The sequence below is a fragment of the Chiloscyllium punctatum genome, chromosome 30, assembly GCF_047496795.1.
Source record: "Chiloscyllium punctatum isolate Juve2018m chromosome 30, sChiPun1.3, whole genome shotgun sequence".
Taxonomy (NCBI): domain Eukaryota; kingdom Metazoa; phylum Chordata; class Chondrichthyes; order Orectolobiformes; family Hemiscylliidae; genus Chiloscyllium; species Chiloscyllium punctatum.
The window spans coordinates 50,405,211-50,421,304 of record NC_092768.1 but is presented as its reverse complement, the minus strand read 5'-3'; the positions used below and the strand labels follow the sequence as shown (position 1 = coordinate 50,421,304).

General features: G+C 42.0%; 3 protein-coding genes across 4 annotated transcripts in view; 2 read left to right on the top strand and 1 right to left on the bottom strand.

The window, feature by feature from the left end:
• The window catches only part of LOC140455500 (uncharacterized), a 33,231-nt gene extending 25,787 nt beyond the window's left edge, over positions 1–7,444 (bottom strand). Inside the window, exon 1 of the mRNA XM_072550450.1 lies at positions 7,376–7,444. The gene's annotated coding sequence lies outside the window, so the exon portion shown is untranslated. The remainder of the gene's footprint in view (positions 1–7,375) is intronic.
• Positions 7,445–7,710: 266 nt separating this feature from the next.
• Positions 7,711–14,219, top strand: LOC140455493 (uncharacterized). 2 transcript variants are annotated; one of them, XM_072550433.1, is made up of 2 exons: positions 7,711–7,751; positions 8,685–14,219. In XM_072550433.1, the coding sequence occupies exon 2, from the start codon at positions 9,261–9,263 to the stop codon at positions 10,713–10,715; it is 1,455 nt and encodes a 484-aa protein (XP_072406534.1). In that variant the 5' UTR covers positions 7,711–7,751; positions 8,685–9,260; the 3' UTR covers positions 10,716–14,219. The 2 variants fall into 2 exon arrangements, with proteins under 2 accessions (XP_072406534.1, XP_072406533.1); XM_072550432.1 differs by lacking the exon at positions 7,711–7,751 and adding an exon at positions 7,889–8,019.
• Positions 7,904–16,094, top strand: part of LOC140455499 (uncharacterized) — a 269,046-nt gene continuing 260,855 nt past the window's right edge. Inside the window, exon 1 of the mRNA XM_072550442.1 lies at positions 7,904–8,019. The gene's annotated coding sequence lies outside the window, so the exon portion shown is untranslated. The remainder of the gene's footprint in view (positions 8,020–16,094) is intronic.

Genomic DNA, 16,094 nt, shown 5'->3' with positions numbered 1-16,094 from the left:
TATGAGGTGACCCTTCAGCCTCCGACGCTCCAGGGAAAACAGCCGTAGACTATTAAACTTCTCCTTATAGCTCAAATCCTCCAACCCTGGCACTATCCTTGTAAATCTTTTCTGAACCCTTTCAAGTTTCACAACATCTTTCCGATAGGAAGGACATCAGAATTACACACAATTTTCGAACAGTGGCCTAACCAATGTCCTGTACAGCCGCAACATGACCTCCCAACTCCTGTACTCAATACTCTGACCAATAAAGGAAAGCATACCAAACACCTTCTTCACTATCCTATGTACCTGTGACTCCACTCTCAAGGAGCTATGAACCTGCACTCCAAGGTATCTTTGTTCAGGAACACTCCCTAGGACCTTACCATTAAGTGTATAAGTTCTGCTAAGATTTGCTTTCCGAAAATGCAGCACCTTGCATTTATCGAAACTAAACTCCATCTGCCACTCCTCAGCCCATTGGCCCTGAAGAGGATCTGTCTATCATTCACATCCCCAACTAAAGCAGGGTCTGATTCTACCCCATATCCACATCTGAGAGCTGGTGCACTTTACTAACACACACAATCACATCTTGAGAAAGTCTCAGAATAGCGCAGATAGAAGTTTTTTCAAAATCATGGTGCTATCGGAAGGATGTTATTAAACTGGAAAGAGTGCAGAAGAAATTTACAAGGATGTTGCCAGGACTCAAGGGACGGAGTTATTAGGAGAGGTTGGACAAGCTGGGACTCTTTAGAGTGTAGGAGACTGAGGTGGGCATCTTATAGAAGTGTATAAGATCATGAGAGGCATTGATAGGGTGTATGTGCTCAGTCTTTTTTTCTTAGGGTTAAGAATTGGGGACTAGAGGGCATCAGTTTAAGGTTGGAGGGGAAAGAATAAAAGGGAAACTTTTTATACAGAGGGTGGTACGCCTCTTGAATGAGCTGCCAGCATAAGTGGTATGAGGTAGACACATTAACAACATTTAAAAAAGCATTTCGACAAATACATGGAAAGGAAAGGTTTAGAAGGATATGGGCCAAGTGCAGGGAAGTAGGGTGAGCGTGAATGGACATTTTGATCAGCATGGACCAGTTTGAGCCAAAGGATCCGTCTTCATACTGTAGGGCTCTCTGATTCTCTGATTTACTCTGGCTCCCAATTTCAATGGTTAGAAATGACACTAAACATTAGTGACACTGGCTGGAGCTCGTTCCCATCATACAATCCAAACAATGGTTATAGAGGTCACGTATAGTGGATCAATCAGTTTCCATTTCTGGAAGACCCTCTTCCCCTGGATGATTTGGACAGTGCTTTCTAATTCCCAGGATCTCTGCCCTTTGGCAATCCATTCCCCACAATGCTTCTGCAGCTGTCAATCTGGTTTAACCATTTCCCTTATATACACCCTAAAATCTGGTTGCTCTCAAAATTACCTTAATTTTTTTTCCTGAAACAAACAAAATGGAAATTGCTGGAAAAACTCACATCGAGTTGCATATGTGGAGAGATAACAGAGTTAAGATTTTGAGTTCAGTGACCATGGTTTTTTGTTTAATTTTATTTTCTTCCCAGTTGATCGCTATGCTTCTGGAGTCCGAAATGTCAGGCTTTGGGTGTATCTGGTACACAACTCATTTAAGCATCCATCGGTGGATCTGATTGGACCACATCAAGCATTAGCAGTCCTGCTTTCCTCTGTCAAAAAACTGTAGGTTACTGCAGGACCATGCTGAACAGAAAAAAATAATCCGCAACTTCTCCTCCCCAAAACTAATTGTGTCCATATGGAAGCTATGTTCCAACTTTCCAGAGCTCTGTTTAGACCCTACGTAGAGAACTGTGTTCAGTTCTGGGCACTGTACCTCGGGAAGGATATGCTGGATTTGAACGGAGTGCAATGTAGATTTAGCACAATGTTCCTGAGGCTAAAAGGATTAAATGAGAGCACAAGTTGCAAAGACCTGAGGTTTCATTCTATTGAATGTTTAAAATTAAGATCCAATTGAGGTATTAAAAATCAATGAGTTTAAAAAGTAGCTAGAAAGAAATTCCTCTGGTGATAGTGCAGAACAAGGGCCACAGCATTAAGATTAGGGCAAACAAAAGCAGAAATAGCTGGAGAAATTCAGCAGGTGAGGCAGCATCTGTGGAGAGAAAGCAGTGTCAATGTTTTGGTTCCAGTAATCTCTTCATCAGGACTCATAGGAAAAGGTTAGTATACATGCTGAAAATAAGGATTGGTTGGGGGGGGCAGTCAAAGAGCATGGTGCTGGAAAAGCATAGCAAGTCAGGCAGCATCCAAGACGCAGGAGATTCGATGTTTCGAGCATAACTTCTTCATCAGGAATGAGGGGGGTGGCCCAAGAGGGCTGAGAGATAAATGGGAGATAGGTGGGCTGGGCGAAGATAGATGGGAGTGTGATAGTTGAAGGTCAGAGTGAAGGTCATAGATCAGAAAGGAGGGTGGAGCAGATAGATAGATAGGAAGATGGATACATAGGACACTTCAATACAGTGGGGCCAGGTAAGAAGACTGGATCTGGGATAAAGTGGGGGGAGGGGAAATCAGGAAACTGGTGCAATCTACATTGATCCTGTGTGGTTGGAGGGTCTCAAGGTAGAAGATGAGGCACTCTTCCTCCAGGCTTTGGGTGGTTAGTGTTTGGCACTGGAGGACACTCAAGACTTGCATGTCCTTGGCAGAGTGGGAGGGAGAGTTGAAGTTTTGGCCATAGGGTGGTGGGGTTGTCTAGTATAGGTGTCCCAGAGATGTTCTCTGAAACGCTCCGCAAATTGGCATCCTGAGTCCTCAATGTACAGGAGAGCACATTGAGAGCAATGGACACAGTAGATGACGTGTGGAAGTGCAGGTAGGAGATCCAACTTCCAATTTGGTACTGCCCTCTTGAACTGTCCTACCTATCCATCCTACTTCTCACCTATCCGCTCCACCCTTCTCTACGACCTATCGCCTTCACCCTCACCTTCACCTACGTATTGCACTCCCAGCTACCTTAGCCCCAACCCCCTCCCATTTATCTCTCAGCCCTGTTGGGCCACTCCCTTATTCGTGATGAAGGGCTTATGTTCAAAACATTGACTCTCCTACTCCTTGGATGCTGCCTGACCGGCTGTGTTTTTCCAGCATCACACTCTTCTACTCTGATCTCCAGCATCTGCAATCCCTTGGGGGGAAGAGGGGAAGAAGTAAATAAGAGGGAGAGATGGAACCCAAAAAGAGAGAACAGCAGTTGGACAGACAAAGAAACATAAAGGTCAATCAGGCAAGTTAAAAAAAAAGCCTCTAATGGGGTCCATTAGGGGAGGAAAATAGGTTGGCTGTGGTGAAACCAGCCCGAGTGATGACAAGGCCTGATGTGTGTGTATTGGGGAAGGTCATGGAAGAAGGTGGTCAGGCCCTACAACTATTGAACTCAATATTGAGTCCTGAAGGCTGCGGTGTTCCCAAATAGAAAATGAGCTGCTGCTCTTCCAGTTCATGCTGAGTTTCATTGGAGCACTGCTGCTCAAGACAGAGAGATCAGCATGGAAATACGATGGTGTGTTGAAGTGGCAGGCAATTGAAAATTTGGCATCATATTTACTGACAGAACATCAGTGTTCTGCAAAGTGGTTGTCCAGCCTGAATTCCATCGTCTCAAAGTGGAGGTAACCACATTATGAGGAGCAAGTAGAGTAGTCATGGAGATCTACAGACCCTTCGGTTCAACTCATCATGCAGGCCAGATATCCTAGATAAATCTAGTCCCATGTATCAGCATTTGGCCTACATTCTTCTAATCCCTTCCTATTCAAATACCCATCCAGATGCGTCTTAAATGTTGTAATTGTACCAGCCTCTATCATGTCCTCTGGCAGCTCATTTCATCAAGGCAACACTCACCCACTCTGGGAAAAAGATCTTGACTACTTACCCTAACTGTACCCCTCATGATTTTATAAATCTCTATAAGGTCACACCTCGGTCTCCAGGGAAAATAGCCGCAGCCTATTCAGCCTCTCCCTATAGCTCAAACCCTCCAAACCTGGCAACATCCTTGTAAATCTTTTCTGAACCCTTTCATGTTTCACAACATTTTTCCTATAGCAGGGAGAGCAGAATTGCACGCAGTACTTCAAAAGTGGCTGAATTACTGTCTTGTTCAGCTACAAAATTAGCTCCTGACTCCTATACTCAATGCACTGACCGATAAAGGCAAGCATACCAATGCCTTCTTCACTATCCTATCTACCTGTGACTCCACTTTCAAGGAACTATGAACCTACACTCCAATGTCTCTTTGTTCAGGAACACTCCCCAGGAACTTAGCATTGGTGTATAAGTCCTGCCCTAATTTGCCTTACCAAAATTCAGCACCTCACATTTATCTTAACTAAACTCTATCTGCCACTTCTCAGCCCATTGGCCCATCTGATCAGGATCCCATTGTACTCTGAGAGAACATTCTTTGCTGTCCAGTACACCTCCAATTTTGGTGTAATTTGCAAACTTACTAACTATACCTCCTCTGTTCATAGCCACAACAACTAAAAAAATGACAGAAAGGAGTCAACCCAGCACCAATCTGTGTGTCACACCACTGGTCACTGGCCTGCAGTCTGAAAAGTAATCCTCTACCATCACACTCTGTCTTCTATCTTCAAAGTTAAAAATCACACAACACCAGGCTATAGTCCAAGCTTTCAGAGTGCTACTCTGTCAGGTGGCTAATGGGGCAGGATAATAGGACACAGAATTTGCAGGAAAAGATCAAAGTGTCATCCAACCGATGCAGTGTATTGAACAAACCTAGATTATTGTTAAGTCTTTTATCACATAGAATGCGGATGGAGGTTTCAATTCACTAACGTATAAATCCCGAACTTCTTACAAGTCACAGTTCTGAGATAACTTAATGTTCTATCAGTATAAAAATGGTGACATCTCAGCTCCGACAATGCATTAAAGGTGCGAGTCTGGTCAGAGTCTGTCTTTATCCCAACCTTGAGTCAGACTGGTTCTATTGGAACTTATAAAATATCACATGGATGGACTACTGACAGATTGTGTGCTTTTAGAACAAAATACAATGTATCTGCAAATACAAATCTGCAAACGCAAATTCATCCCTCTTAATGTTGGCGAGTCTACTACTGTTGCAGCAGCCATTTGCATGTCCACCATCGAGCCACTTCTTTAACCATCAGAGGGACATCGATAAGATGCAGAGCGGGGTTGAGAAGTGGCAAATGGAGTTTAATGCAGAAAAATGTGAGGTCATTCACTTCGGAAGAAATAACAGAAACAGAGTACTGGGCTAATGGTAAAATTCTTAGCTGCACAAATCCCTGCAAGTTGCCAGCCAGGTTGATTGGGTTATTAAGAAGACATATGGTGTGTTGGCATTGGTAGAGGAATTGAATTTTGGTGCCATAAGGTCATGCTTCAGCTGTACAAGACACTGATAAGGTCGTACCCGGAGTACTGTGCAATTCTGGTCACTGCATTATTGGAAGGGTGTGGAAGCTTTGGAAAGGGTTCAGAGGAGATTTACTACGATGTTGCCTGGTATGGAAGGGAAGTCTTATGAGCAAAGGCTGAGGGAACTGAGGCTGTTTTTGTTGGAGAGAAGAAGGTTGAGAGGTGACTTAGTTGAGACATATAAGATAATCAGAAGGTTCAATAAGTGGGCAGTGAGAGCCTTTTTCTTTGGATGGTGAAGGTTAACATGGGAGGACATAGCTTTAAATTGAGAGGTAATACATTTAGGACAAATATTAGGAGTAGTTTCTTCACTCAGAGAGTAGCAGGGGCGTGTAACAGCCTGCAACAATAGTAGATGCACCGATGTTAAGGGCATTTAAATGGGCATTTAACATATATATGGATAAAAATGGAACGGTGTAGGTTAGATTATTTTGACAGGTCTGCGCAATATTGAGGGCCGAAAGGCCTGTACTGCACTGTAATGTTCTACGTTCTATATAAATGTTGAGTTCTCCCTGTATTCCATGTCATCTAACCTTTCTAAACAATCTAGATGAGCATCCTTATTGAATGTGTTACTGAATATATAGATTACATCCCCGCTCTGCCTTCGCCAATCCTCTTTGTACACGATTTCCCACACACGAAGCCATGTTGACTATCCATAATGAGTTTTTGCCTTTCCAAATACTGTAAACCCTGTCTCTCAGGATTCCCTCCAACAACTTGTCCAACAACGTTGTCAGGCTCACTGGTCTATAGTTTCCGGGCTTTTCCTTACCATGTTTCTTAAATAGTGGCATCGCATTAACCAACCTCCAGTCTTCCGGCACCTCAGCTATGGCTTTTGATGACACAAATATCTCAGCAAGAGGCCCAACAATCACATCCCTGGCTTCCCATGGCATTTTAGGGTACACCCCCTCAGGTGCGAGGGATTTATCCAACTTTATGCATTTTAAGCCATCCAGCACCTTCTCTGTAATATGGTATATTTCAATGTGTCGCTATTTATTTTCCCACGTTCTATATCTTCCAAATCCTTCTCCACAGTAAACACTGATGCAAAGTACTCATTTTGTACCTCCCTCACCTCCTGCAGTTCCACGCATAGGCGGCCTAGCTGATCTTTAAGGGGCCCTATACTGTCCCTACTTACCCTTTGTCCTGAGTGTATTTGTCCATTTGCCAGAGCTATCTCATGTCCCCTTTTCACTCTCCTGATTTCCCTCTAAGTATCCTCCTACTGCCTTTATAATCATCTCAGGAGTTACTTGAACTCTGCTGTCTATAACTGACATATGATTCCTTCTTTTTCTTAAATTGAATGAAGTGCAAGAAAACCATTGTTTCACCTGGAAGATGTGTCTGGAGCCTTGGATAGTGAGATAATAATGAGGATGTTTAAGGGTGATGTCTGCAAACACATCTTCACAAAAAGAGGACTGGAAACCTGGAACTCTCTCCCCATTAAATCATGAAGCTGGAGGTCAATTGAAAATATTAAAACTGAGATTGATTTGTTCATTGTTAGACAAGGGGATTAAGTGTTATGGAGTCGAGACACAAAGTTAGATTTAAAACACAGACCAGCTATGATTAAATTGAATGATGTAGCACGTTCAAAGGATTATTACTTAAATTCTCCTCGACTGTCCTCTCAAAATTCCAAGAACAATTGATTAGGAACATCCACCTAACCTCTCGCTGCTATACACATACCCTCTCCCTCACAAAGTATTCTTCCTTTCCCATGTCTGGGGATGTTAGGAGATCCAGCGACCGTGTGAAAGCTTTGCTCTGTGCCTCACACCTGAATGGTTGCTCCACATTGTGAGTGATTTGGTAATTCCTGAGTATCGATGAGCGTACGAAAAACCTGCCACTCACCTCACATCTGAATGGTTTCTCCGTGTGAATTCTCTGATGCAACAGGTTTCTCCCCGTGTGAATGCGTTGATGAAGGATGCTATTCCTACACTAGAAATCTCTGTCAACCATTTACCAGGGGAACTGAGACAACAGCTGCAATAAGTGAGGTTTTATTCAGATGTGTCAGTGACCAGTTTAAATCTCCACCTGATCTGCTGCTCAAAGTCACCTCCATTTCCCCGGTCAGTTTCCCAGTTTCATGTTGCTCCAGAAATATTTGGATTGACTGTGAGAGACGTCAATCAGAGAGTCCACCCACTCTGCCCATTGTCTCCTCTTCCTCTTCCAGAGCTGGTTCACTTCCTATAGGGACTGAAAACCAAGTGAGGAGATGGTGAGTGAAGGAGCAGCTTTTATACAAATTGTATCCCATAATATCCACACCAATCTTCAGGCAGTCTGACTATCCTGTGGGCAGTCAGGGGTGGAAATGTCCCTTATGCTGTGTGAGAAGATCCAGCTGAGAGAGCTGTTTACTCGGTGCTTTGTGCTGAACTGTTTGACTGGAGCTGTGTGTTGGATATTGAGTGTGTTTATTGGAAGCATTTCTCTCTGATTTCCAGGCTGAGCTTTGTTGATGGCTCATTCCTGAATATGAGAAGGTGAGGTGTTATTATCTGAGAGTTGCAAAGTGTTTGAGCATTCTTCCTGATTTCATATTGTTGGCTTTGTGTATATTGGAAGCTGATTATTAACCTTTCCACTGTTCATTGTCTCTGGGGAAAGCTCCTGGAATTTCATTCCTAGCTGCATTCTGGGTGTAATTTTTCTGCCCCACCTCGGGGACTTTAATAGTTCAAATGGGTCAGTATCACATTCTGAAGGGACATTAGATTAGATTAGATTACTTACAGTGTGGAAACAGGCCCTTCGGCCCAACAAGTCCACACAGACCCACCGAAGCTTAACGCACCCAGACCCATTCCCCTACACCTAACACTACGGGCAATTTAGCATAGCCAATTCACCAAACCTGCACATTTTTGGATTGTGGGAGGGAACCAGAGCATCCGGAGGAAACCCACGCAGAATGTGTAAACTCCATACAGAGAGTTGCCTGAGGCAGGAATTGAACCCGGATCTCTGGCGCGGTGAGGCAACAGTACTAACCACTGTGCCACCATGCCACCCACGGAATGACAACAAATGCTATTGAGTCATTGACAGCCCTAATCTGAAAATGCGAAGATGAAATGACAAAGAATTCAACCAGTTTATTGAGGAGGGGGAATTCGAGGAAATCATGTTCCAATTTCCTATTTTGCAGAAGGATTTCACTGTATGACAGCACAGAATAAAAAGAGGATAGACCCTGGCCATCACCCAAAGAAGAACTGCACAACTGTGGGAAGACATATAGTCCCTTCACAGCACTGCTGAACACGGACGCTTGCTCAGTGAATTGTTCTTGCCCAGGAGAGTTGACATAGCAACAGATCTGAAAGTGATCAGTAGTGCGGAGCCTTCCATCAAAACCAAAGTTTGCCAATGAATGATCAGTCAGATTGAGCTGGGAAGAAGTATGAGTGACTCCAAGTGTGGGAAGACTTCACACTTCAATCATTCATTGAGCTTCATGAATCACTGATTCTTTCCTACAGGTGAGAGGCAGTTCATGTGTGCAAGCAAGTAAGCTGTCAACAAGGTGCACCTGTTGAAAATCTGTTAAAACAAAATGAGTTAGATGAGAGAGAAACCGTTCAACAGTGCGTGAGTTTTTGTAAAGTCACCTACGTTCATGAATCATTGACACATTCATTCTTGGGAGAAATGGTTCAAATTTGTGGTGTATAAACTTGATTTCTGAAGGTCATCATATCTGATAAATAACCAACACATTCACATGGGAAAAAGAGCATTCACATGCGATGTGTGCGACAAATCATTCTCATCATCATCAACCCTCCTCATGCACCAACACATTCATACAGGGGAGAAGCCATTCGTATGCAGTCAGTGTGGTAAATCATTCTCCCAGTCATCAAAACTCCTTGACCACCAACGTGTCCACACGGGGGAGAAACCATTCCAGTGTAAAGTGTGTGACAAATCATTCTCACAGTTACGATACCTTCGCATACACCAATGTGTCCACACGGGAGTGAAACCCTTTCATTGTGAAGTGTGCGACAAATCCTTCTCACAGTCAGGATACCTACGAGTACATCAACGCATCCACACAGGAGAGAAACCATTTCGATGCAAGGTGTGTGACAAATCATTCTCGCAGTCAGGATACCTGCATACACACCAACGTGTCCATACAGGAGAGAAACCTTTCTATTGTGAAGTGTGTGACAAATCCTTCTCACAGGCAGGTTACCTCCGCATACACAGACGTATTCATGCAGGAGATAAATTGTTTAAATGTGACGTTTGTGACAAGTCATTCCCCACTTCATTAAGACTCCTGTTCCATCAGAGGATTCACACTGGGGAGAAACCATTCAAATGTGACCTATGTGACAAGTCATTCTCACAGTCAGGAAATCTCCAGTTACATCGGCGTGTTCACACAGGGGAGAAACCATTCAACTGTGAAGTATGTGACAAGTCTTTCTCACATTCAGGATCCCTGACCCTACACCAGCGTGTACACACAGGGGAGAAACCATTCAGCTGTGAACTGTGTGACAAATCTTTCTCCTGGTCAGGATCCCTCCGCATACACCGACGTATGCACACAGGAGAGAAACCCTTTAAGTGTGAAGTGTGTGACAAATCATTTGCGCGAGCAGTATTCCTCCGTACACACCAACGTGTGCACACAGGAGAGAAACCCTTCCATTGTGAGGTGTGTGACAAATCATTCACACAGGCAGGATACCTGCACATACACCAACGTATTCACACAGGAGAGAAATTGTTTAAGTGTGAAGTGTGTGACAAATCATTCCCCACGTCATCAGGACTCCTGTTCCATCAGAGGATTCATACTGGAGAAAAACCGTTCCGATGTGAAGTGTGTGACAAATCATTCTCATCGTCATCAAACCTCCGCATTCATGAACGTGTCCATACAGGAGAGAAACCTTTCCAGTGTGAGGTGTGTGACAAATCATTCACACAGGCAGGATACCTCCGCACACACCAACGTATTCACACAGGAGAGAAGTTGTTTAAGTGTGAGGTGTGTGACAAATCATTCCCCACTTCACAAAGACTCCTGATCCATCAGAGGATTCACACAGGAGAGAAACCATTCAGGTGTGAGGTGTGTGACAAATCGTTCACACAGTCAGGGAACCTTCGCACACACCAACGAGTACACACAGGAGAGAACTTGTTGAAGTGTTAGTTGCATGACCAATCATTCCCTAACTCTTGGAGACTGTTGTTCCATCAGAGAATTCATACTTAAGATAAACTATTCATTTATAAGTTGTGTCACAACTCATTCTTGAAGTCATTGAGTCTACAGACATCAATTTATTCACATCGGGAAGATCATTCATGTATGATATGTGTATCAAATCATTTTTGAATTTATCAACTCTTCACAGCCATCAAAGCATTCACATGGAGGTTAAATTCTCAAATTATTGGAGCTTCTTGCTCTATCAGAGGGTCCACACAGGGGAGTAATGTGTTTGTGCTAAACCTTTCGTGATATCTTCAAATATCTGGGAGTCCACAGGATTCAAACTTCGGAGAAATTATTGAGTCCAATGTTTGTGACTGTCTTTGTATTGTCTGTGTATCTCCTGGTCCATCAACACACTCACAGGGAGGTAACCTGGTCAAAGTATGTTCTGTAATAAAGTCTCCACACAATTGTCAGATCTCCTGGATCTTTGGATTTCCTGGGACATCAGTGAAGCAACATGGCATACCTCCCAGTGCGTCATGTGTCAGGATTGTATCACCACTTTCTCCTCTCTCACCAGACGTTTATGTCTCCACACAGACTTGGAGCTGAGTCAGCTGCTTGAGTTGCACTGAAAGTTGACTGTGTGGTTTACTCTCCAGTCCTCACACAGGAGAGCTGTTGTTCCAAAGCACTGTCTGTCTCAAAACTCTCCCATTATCTGTCCATTCAAGAAGTTCAATTTAACCTTTGACCTGATCACCAAAGAAGGCCCCTGGAGAGGATTACTTCAAATGTAAAATTTGAAATAAGCTCAATGTGAAGAATGTTCATTGGGATTGGTATACAGAACAAGAAGCAGCGTACACTCCCATCAAACAACTTGTGAATGACAATACCAATGCTAAAGGATTATGAAATCAATTGTTATATTTTGAGAGTTTTAAAACAAATGATTTTACTTATACTGTTCACTTGTCTGAAATTGAATGTGGTTTTACTCATCCCATTTTGTTAATTGTGGGAGCCCATTTCCTCCCGTTCCTCATTTTGAGCACTCTGACTTTGTAAGGAATATAGCAACATTGGTAAAGTTAAATCTGAAGTACGGTTTATTTCATGCACTTTTTTTTACATTCAGGAATTCTTCACACCATAAAAATACATGGAAATGTAGAAATGACCCTGGTGAAAATAGTGCACGGAAAACCACCATCCCATGAGTTGTCATGTGTCAGAAACGACCAATTGAATCTCTGGGATGGTTCATGCCTGAATGTGGCCACATTCTGAAGGAAAAAATGTATTCCCTGCAACAACCTTATGTACTAACATGTAGCAAAAACAGATTGTTAATAACTGATATGCAAACTTTATCTACCCTCCTAAAGGTGAAATGAGATGACTTTGTCACAGTTTGTTGGTATTCTGACTTCAAAAGTCCCTCAATTCAGTAGCCGCTCAGTTATTTCTTGATCTTGGCTTCAGTTAGAATTTTTTTGCAAGTTCTTTGAATGTTACTTCACTTGCTCACAGGCTTGAAGGTCTGAGTCCCAACTGACTTTTCTCCTCCCAGTTCAGTAACAAACTGCCCCTCATCAACCATTCAAAACCCTGTTGCTGGGTAATTTACTTTTTAATGGAAGGACATCTGGTGTTGATGTATCTCACAAAAAGAATTAGAATCAGCTTCCAGGAAATGTATCTACTCTTGTGTAATCACAAGTGACTACACAGCTTCACTTTTCCTTTTAGTTGAGAAAGAACTAAAAATCTAAATGTTCATTTTTAAATTTCAATTTCCAAGTAAAGTGTGTGTCATCCTTAATAAACAATGAAAAAGTATCCACTTAAATACAAAATAAAACCAAGAAGTGCAATTCTGGTCTCCTTCCCATTGGAAGGATGCTGTGAAACTTGAAAGGGTTCAGAAAAGATTTCCAAGGATGTTGCCAGGGTTGGAGGATTTGAGTATAGGGAAAGGTTGAATAGTCTGTGGCTGTTTCCCCTGGAGCGTTGGAGGCTGAAGGGTGACCTTATTGAGGTTTATAAAATCATGAAGGGCCTGGATAGAATAAATAGACAAAGTCTCTTCACTGGACTGGGGAGTCCAGAACTAGAAGTCCAATTAGGTTTAGGGTGAGAGGGGAAAGATATAAAAGAGACCTAACGGGCAACCTTTTCACTCAGAGGGTGGTACATGTGTGGAATGAGCTGCCAGAGGAAATGGCGGAGGCTGGTACAACTGCAACGTTTAAAAGATAACTGGATGGGTATATGAATACGAAGGGTTTGGAGGGATATAGGCCAGGTGCTGGCAGGTGGGTCTACATTGGGTTGGGATATCTGGTCAGCATGGACAAATTCGACCGAAGAGTCTGTTTCTGTGCTGTATATCTCTTTGACTCTATTTACAATTTTATCATTGTGGGTTGATTGGTTGAAGAGTTGTCAACAGTTTATTTTTAAAAGTCCCTTTGAAAGGCTTTTGAGGAACTTTTGCTGAAATGTGATTTGTGCTTCACTGACTTGATGAAAGCAGGTTTACTTAAAGAGTGCACAAGTAGAGGTTAGTGGTGCATTTTACAAGTCAGAGGTTTCTCCATTGTCACGTGGAGTTAAAAGTGTAGATTTTATCAGTAGATGTGCAATGGAGCAGCACTGACCCCTGATCTGTCTGTTATTTCAGAATTACACAGTTAAAAAGTGTTCAGAACTATGGAAACTCTCTGGTGAAAGAGAAGCAATTATCATCGAGACAAAGGCTGACTGTTTATGGGCCTTTGCAAAGATTATTGCAAGGTTATTAATAAATCTTATGGTATGGATGTGACTTGCATTGTATTGTGTGAGGGATTTTCTTTGAGACAGTTGTTCCTGTAGCAGATTAAAACACAATGGTTAATCTTCCAGACCCATCAGGAGTTGTCTGGGCGTTAATTGTCTGGCTGATGTTGACTCTGGAGAAGTTTTCAGCAGATGATTTGTTATTCCACTTAAATGATTATGTCAGCAATCTTTTTTGTTGTAAAAATTTTAGTTTTTACAATGATGAAGCGTCAATGAAACAGGAATTAAAGTAACTCCCTATGTAGTGGAAACAACCAGTTTTGTTTATATCCAGAGTGTTAACATAAGCTGAACAACTTTATACATAGTTTTAGAAGTGGAGCTTGGATATTGTCTTTGATGGTGAGTATTTCAAGCATGAACTGTTTGAGAGAGCATTGTGGTAAGACTGCATCATTGCTTTATCTCTCTCAAACAGTTACTGGTTGAAATGCTCACATTTCTCAAACTACTATGTACTCCAGAATACTTGTCCAGGGTGTTACTGTTCTGTCCAAGATGGGAAGAGTGCACTTTCACTCTCTAGTCCCGTTGCTGCACAGCCACAACATCAATGTAATTGCCTTTCCCGCTATCTGATATGTTTAGTTGTATCTATTCTGTATATTAGACTTAACAATAAAAAAAACTGTTGACCAGGTTTCAGTAATGAGGACAAAATTATTGATTTATTATGAAATAGAACTTATTCATTGATGATGCAAAACTAATACACACACAGTTTGTAACATGAAACAAAAAAAACTTACCTCTCAAGATAACCCAAAACAAATACATGCACAAACACTACGTAAGTGGAAAAAGCAAATTTTTCTCTACCATGATTCACGATGTGAAAATAAACATTTTTGGGCAAATATAAAATTAGTGATATTCAAGTGACTAATAATCTGATGTTCTGATGTATGTATAGGTGTCACAAAGCATGGGCAGTTATCCCTGGGATCTTGGCAGATGCAACGTGCTGTGGAAACATAGTATTAAGAAATCTTCCAGTTGCTTTTCAGGAGGACAGTCAGAATTAATGACAAATCTTTTTGTTCAGAAACAGGAGAACTGAGCAATGAGCCCCTTCCCGACAACAAACTTGTCACCAGCTATTCCAAAAACTGTAGCCTGAAAGCTGTAGAGCCAGGAAACAAGTAGTTGCCATAAGACATGCGACTGATAAGGAATGCCTTTTTAAAAAAAAGTTCAACGTCATTTCGTTCTTAACAAATTCAGGTGGTTGTGAAGACTAGTTGTCAAGCTCAAGCCCATTAAAAAAAATTTAAATCTGAAGCAAACGTGACAATAGAGGCCGTTTTTTTGTTGCTTTGACTAAGTTCTGAACAACGCTGTTAAAAACCAAGTACTCTCTTTCATATATTATAGTTTGCTTTAATCTCAGTTTTCACTTATTATTAGGAAAGAACTAAATTATCAATAAATGTCACAGACCCCAGCAAAAGTTGTATCAAACTCCAGAACTAGCCATACTTCTAACTAAGTGACAACACTGGCATCTACTTGAGAATTACCCATGTATGTCCTGTACAAATGTTTCACAAACTCAAGCTGTCCAAAAGCATCATCTAGACAAGCATGTGTTTTGTAAAATTTAGCCACTTTTTGTTACTTCAGAATAATGGCAGCTTTGTTTTCTCATGGCAAGATCCCACAAACATTAATGTAATACTGACCGGACCATCTGTTTTTGTGACTGTGGGATCTACACTGGCCAGGATACCAGGGATATATTCCTTGTTCATCTAGTCTCAAGAGAAGTTCTAGATTTACCCGAGAGGGCAGACAGTATTTTGGATTAACATTAACTGTTTCTTTAACAGTGCAGCATGCCTCAGTACTACATTGGAACATCAAGCAACAGTACTCAGACTCTGGGTGAAATTGCAATCTTCTGACTTAGTTGAGAGGGTATGGCTGAAAATAACTTCTAATATTTCTGTTCTATTGGATTCGATTTCTAATAATGTAAGCTCCAAGCCCATGGCAGCCTGAAAATTTGATTCGATTGAAAGTGGTAGCTAGTTGGAGCTGTAGGTGTCAGTGTTGTCTTTGTATCTGCATTCCTGTGAAAGGGGGTAACGTCCCCATGGTCAGCTAGAATGGACATTTTAAGAGATCGTTTTAAATTATTACTGCTGATGGACTGTTGCGCTTTCATTCAGTCACTCAGGAAAATTCTATTGCTTAGATATAGTTCCAAAAATGTGTCAGGAATAAAAATTTAAGGAATAACCCACTCTTCCCACTGGGAGCTCAGTGTTGGTTTTCATGAGTTTTGTGCTTATTTTCAAATTACGCCATGGCTTTGCCCCTCCCTATCTTTGTACTCTCTTTCATCCCTCAGTACTTCTCTGTAGTTTCAGCCATCAATTTTGTGCTCAAGTCCTGGAGTGGGACTTAAACTAACAATGCCCTGAATCAGAGAACAAGGTTGTCGGTACAAGTCCAACTCTAGATGGATTATTCTACCTGGATTACAGTTGCTGCCAGAAAGAAATAAGTAATTCCTCA

What these genes read in the sequence shown, in the direction of transcription:
- LOC140455493 (XM_072550433.1), top strand. Translation starts at nt 9,261, where the DNA reads ATGGGAAAAAGAGCATTCACATGCGATGTGTGCGACAAATCATTCTCA.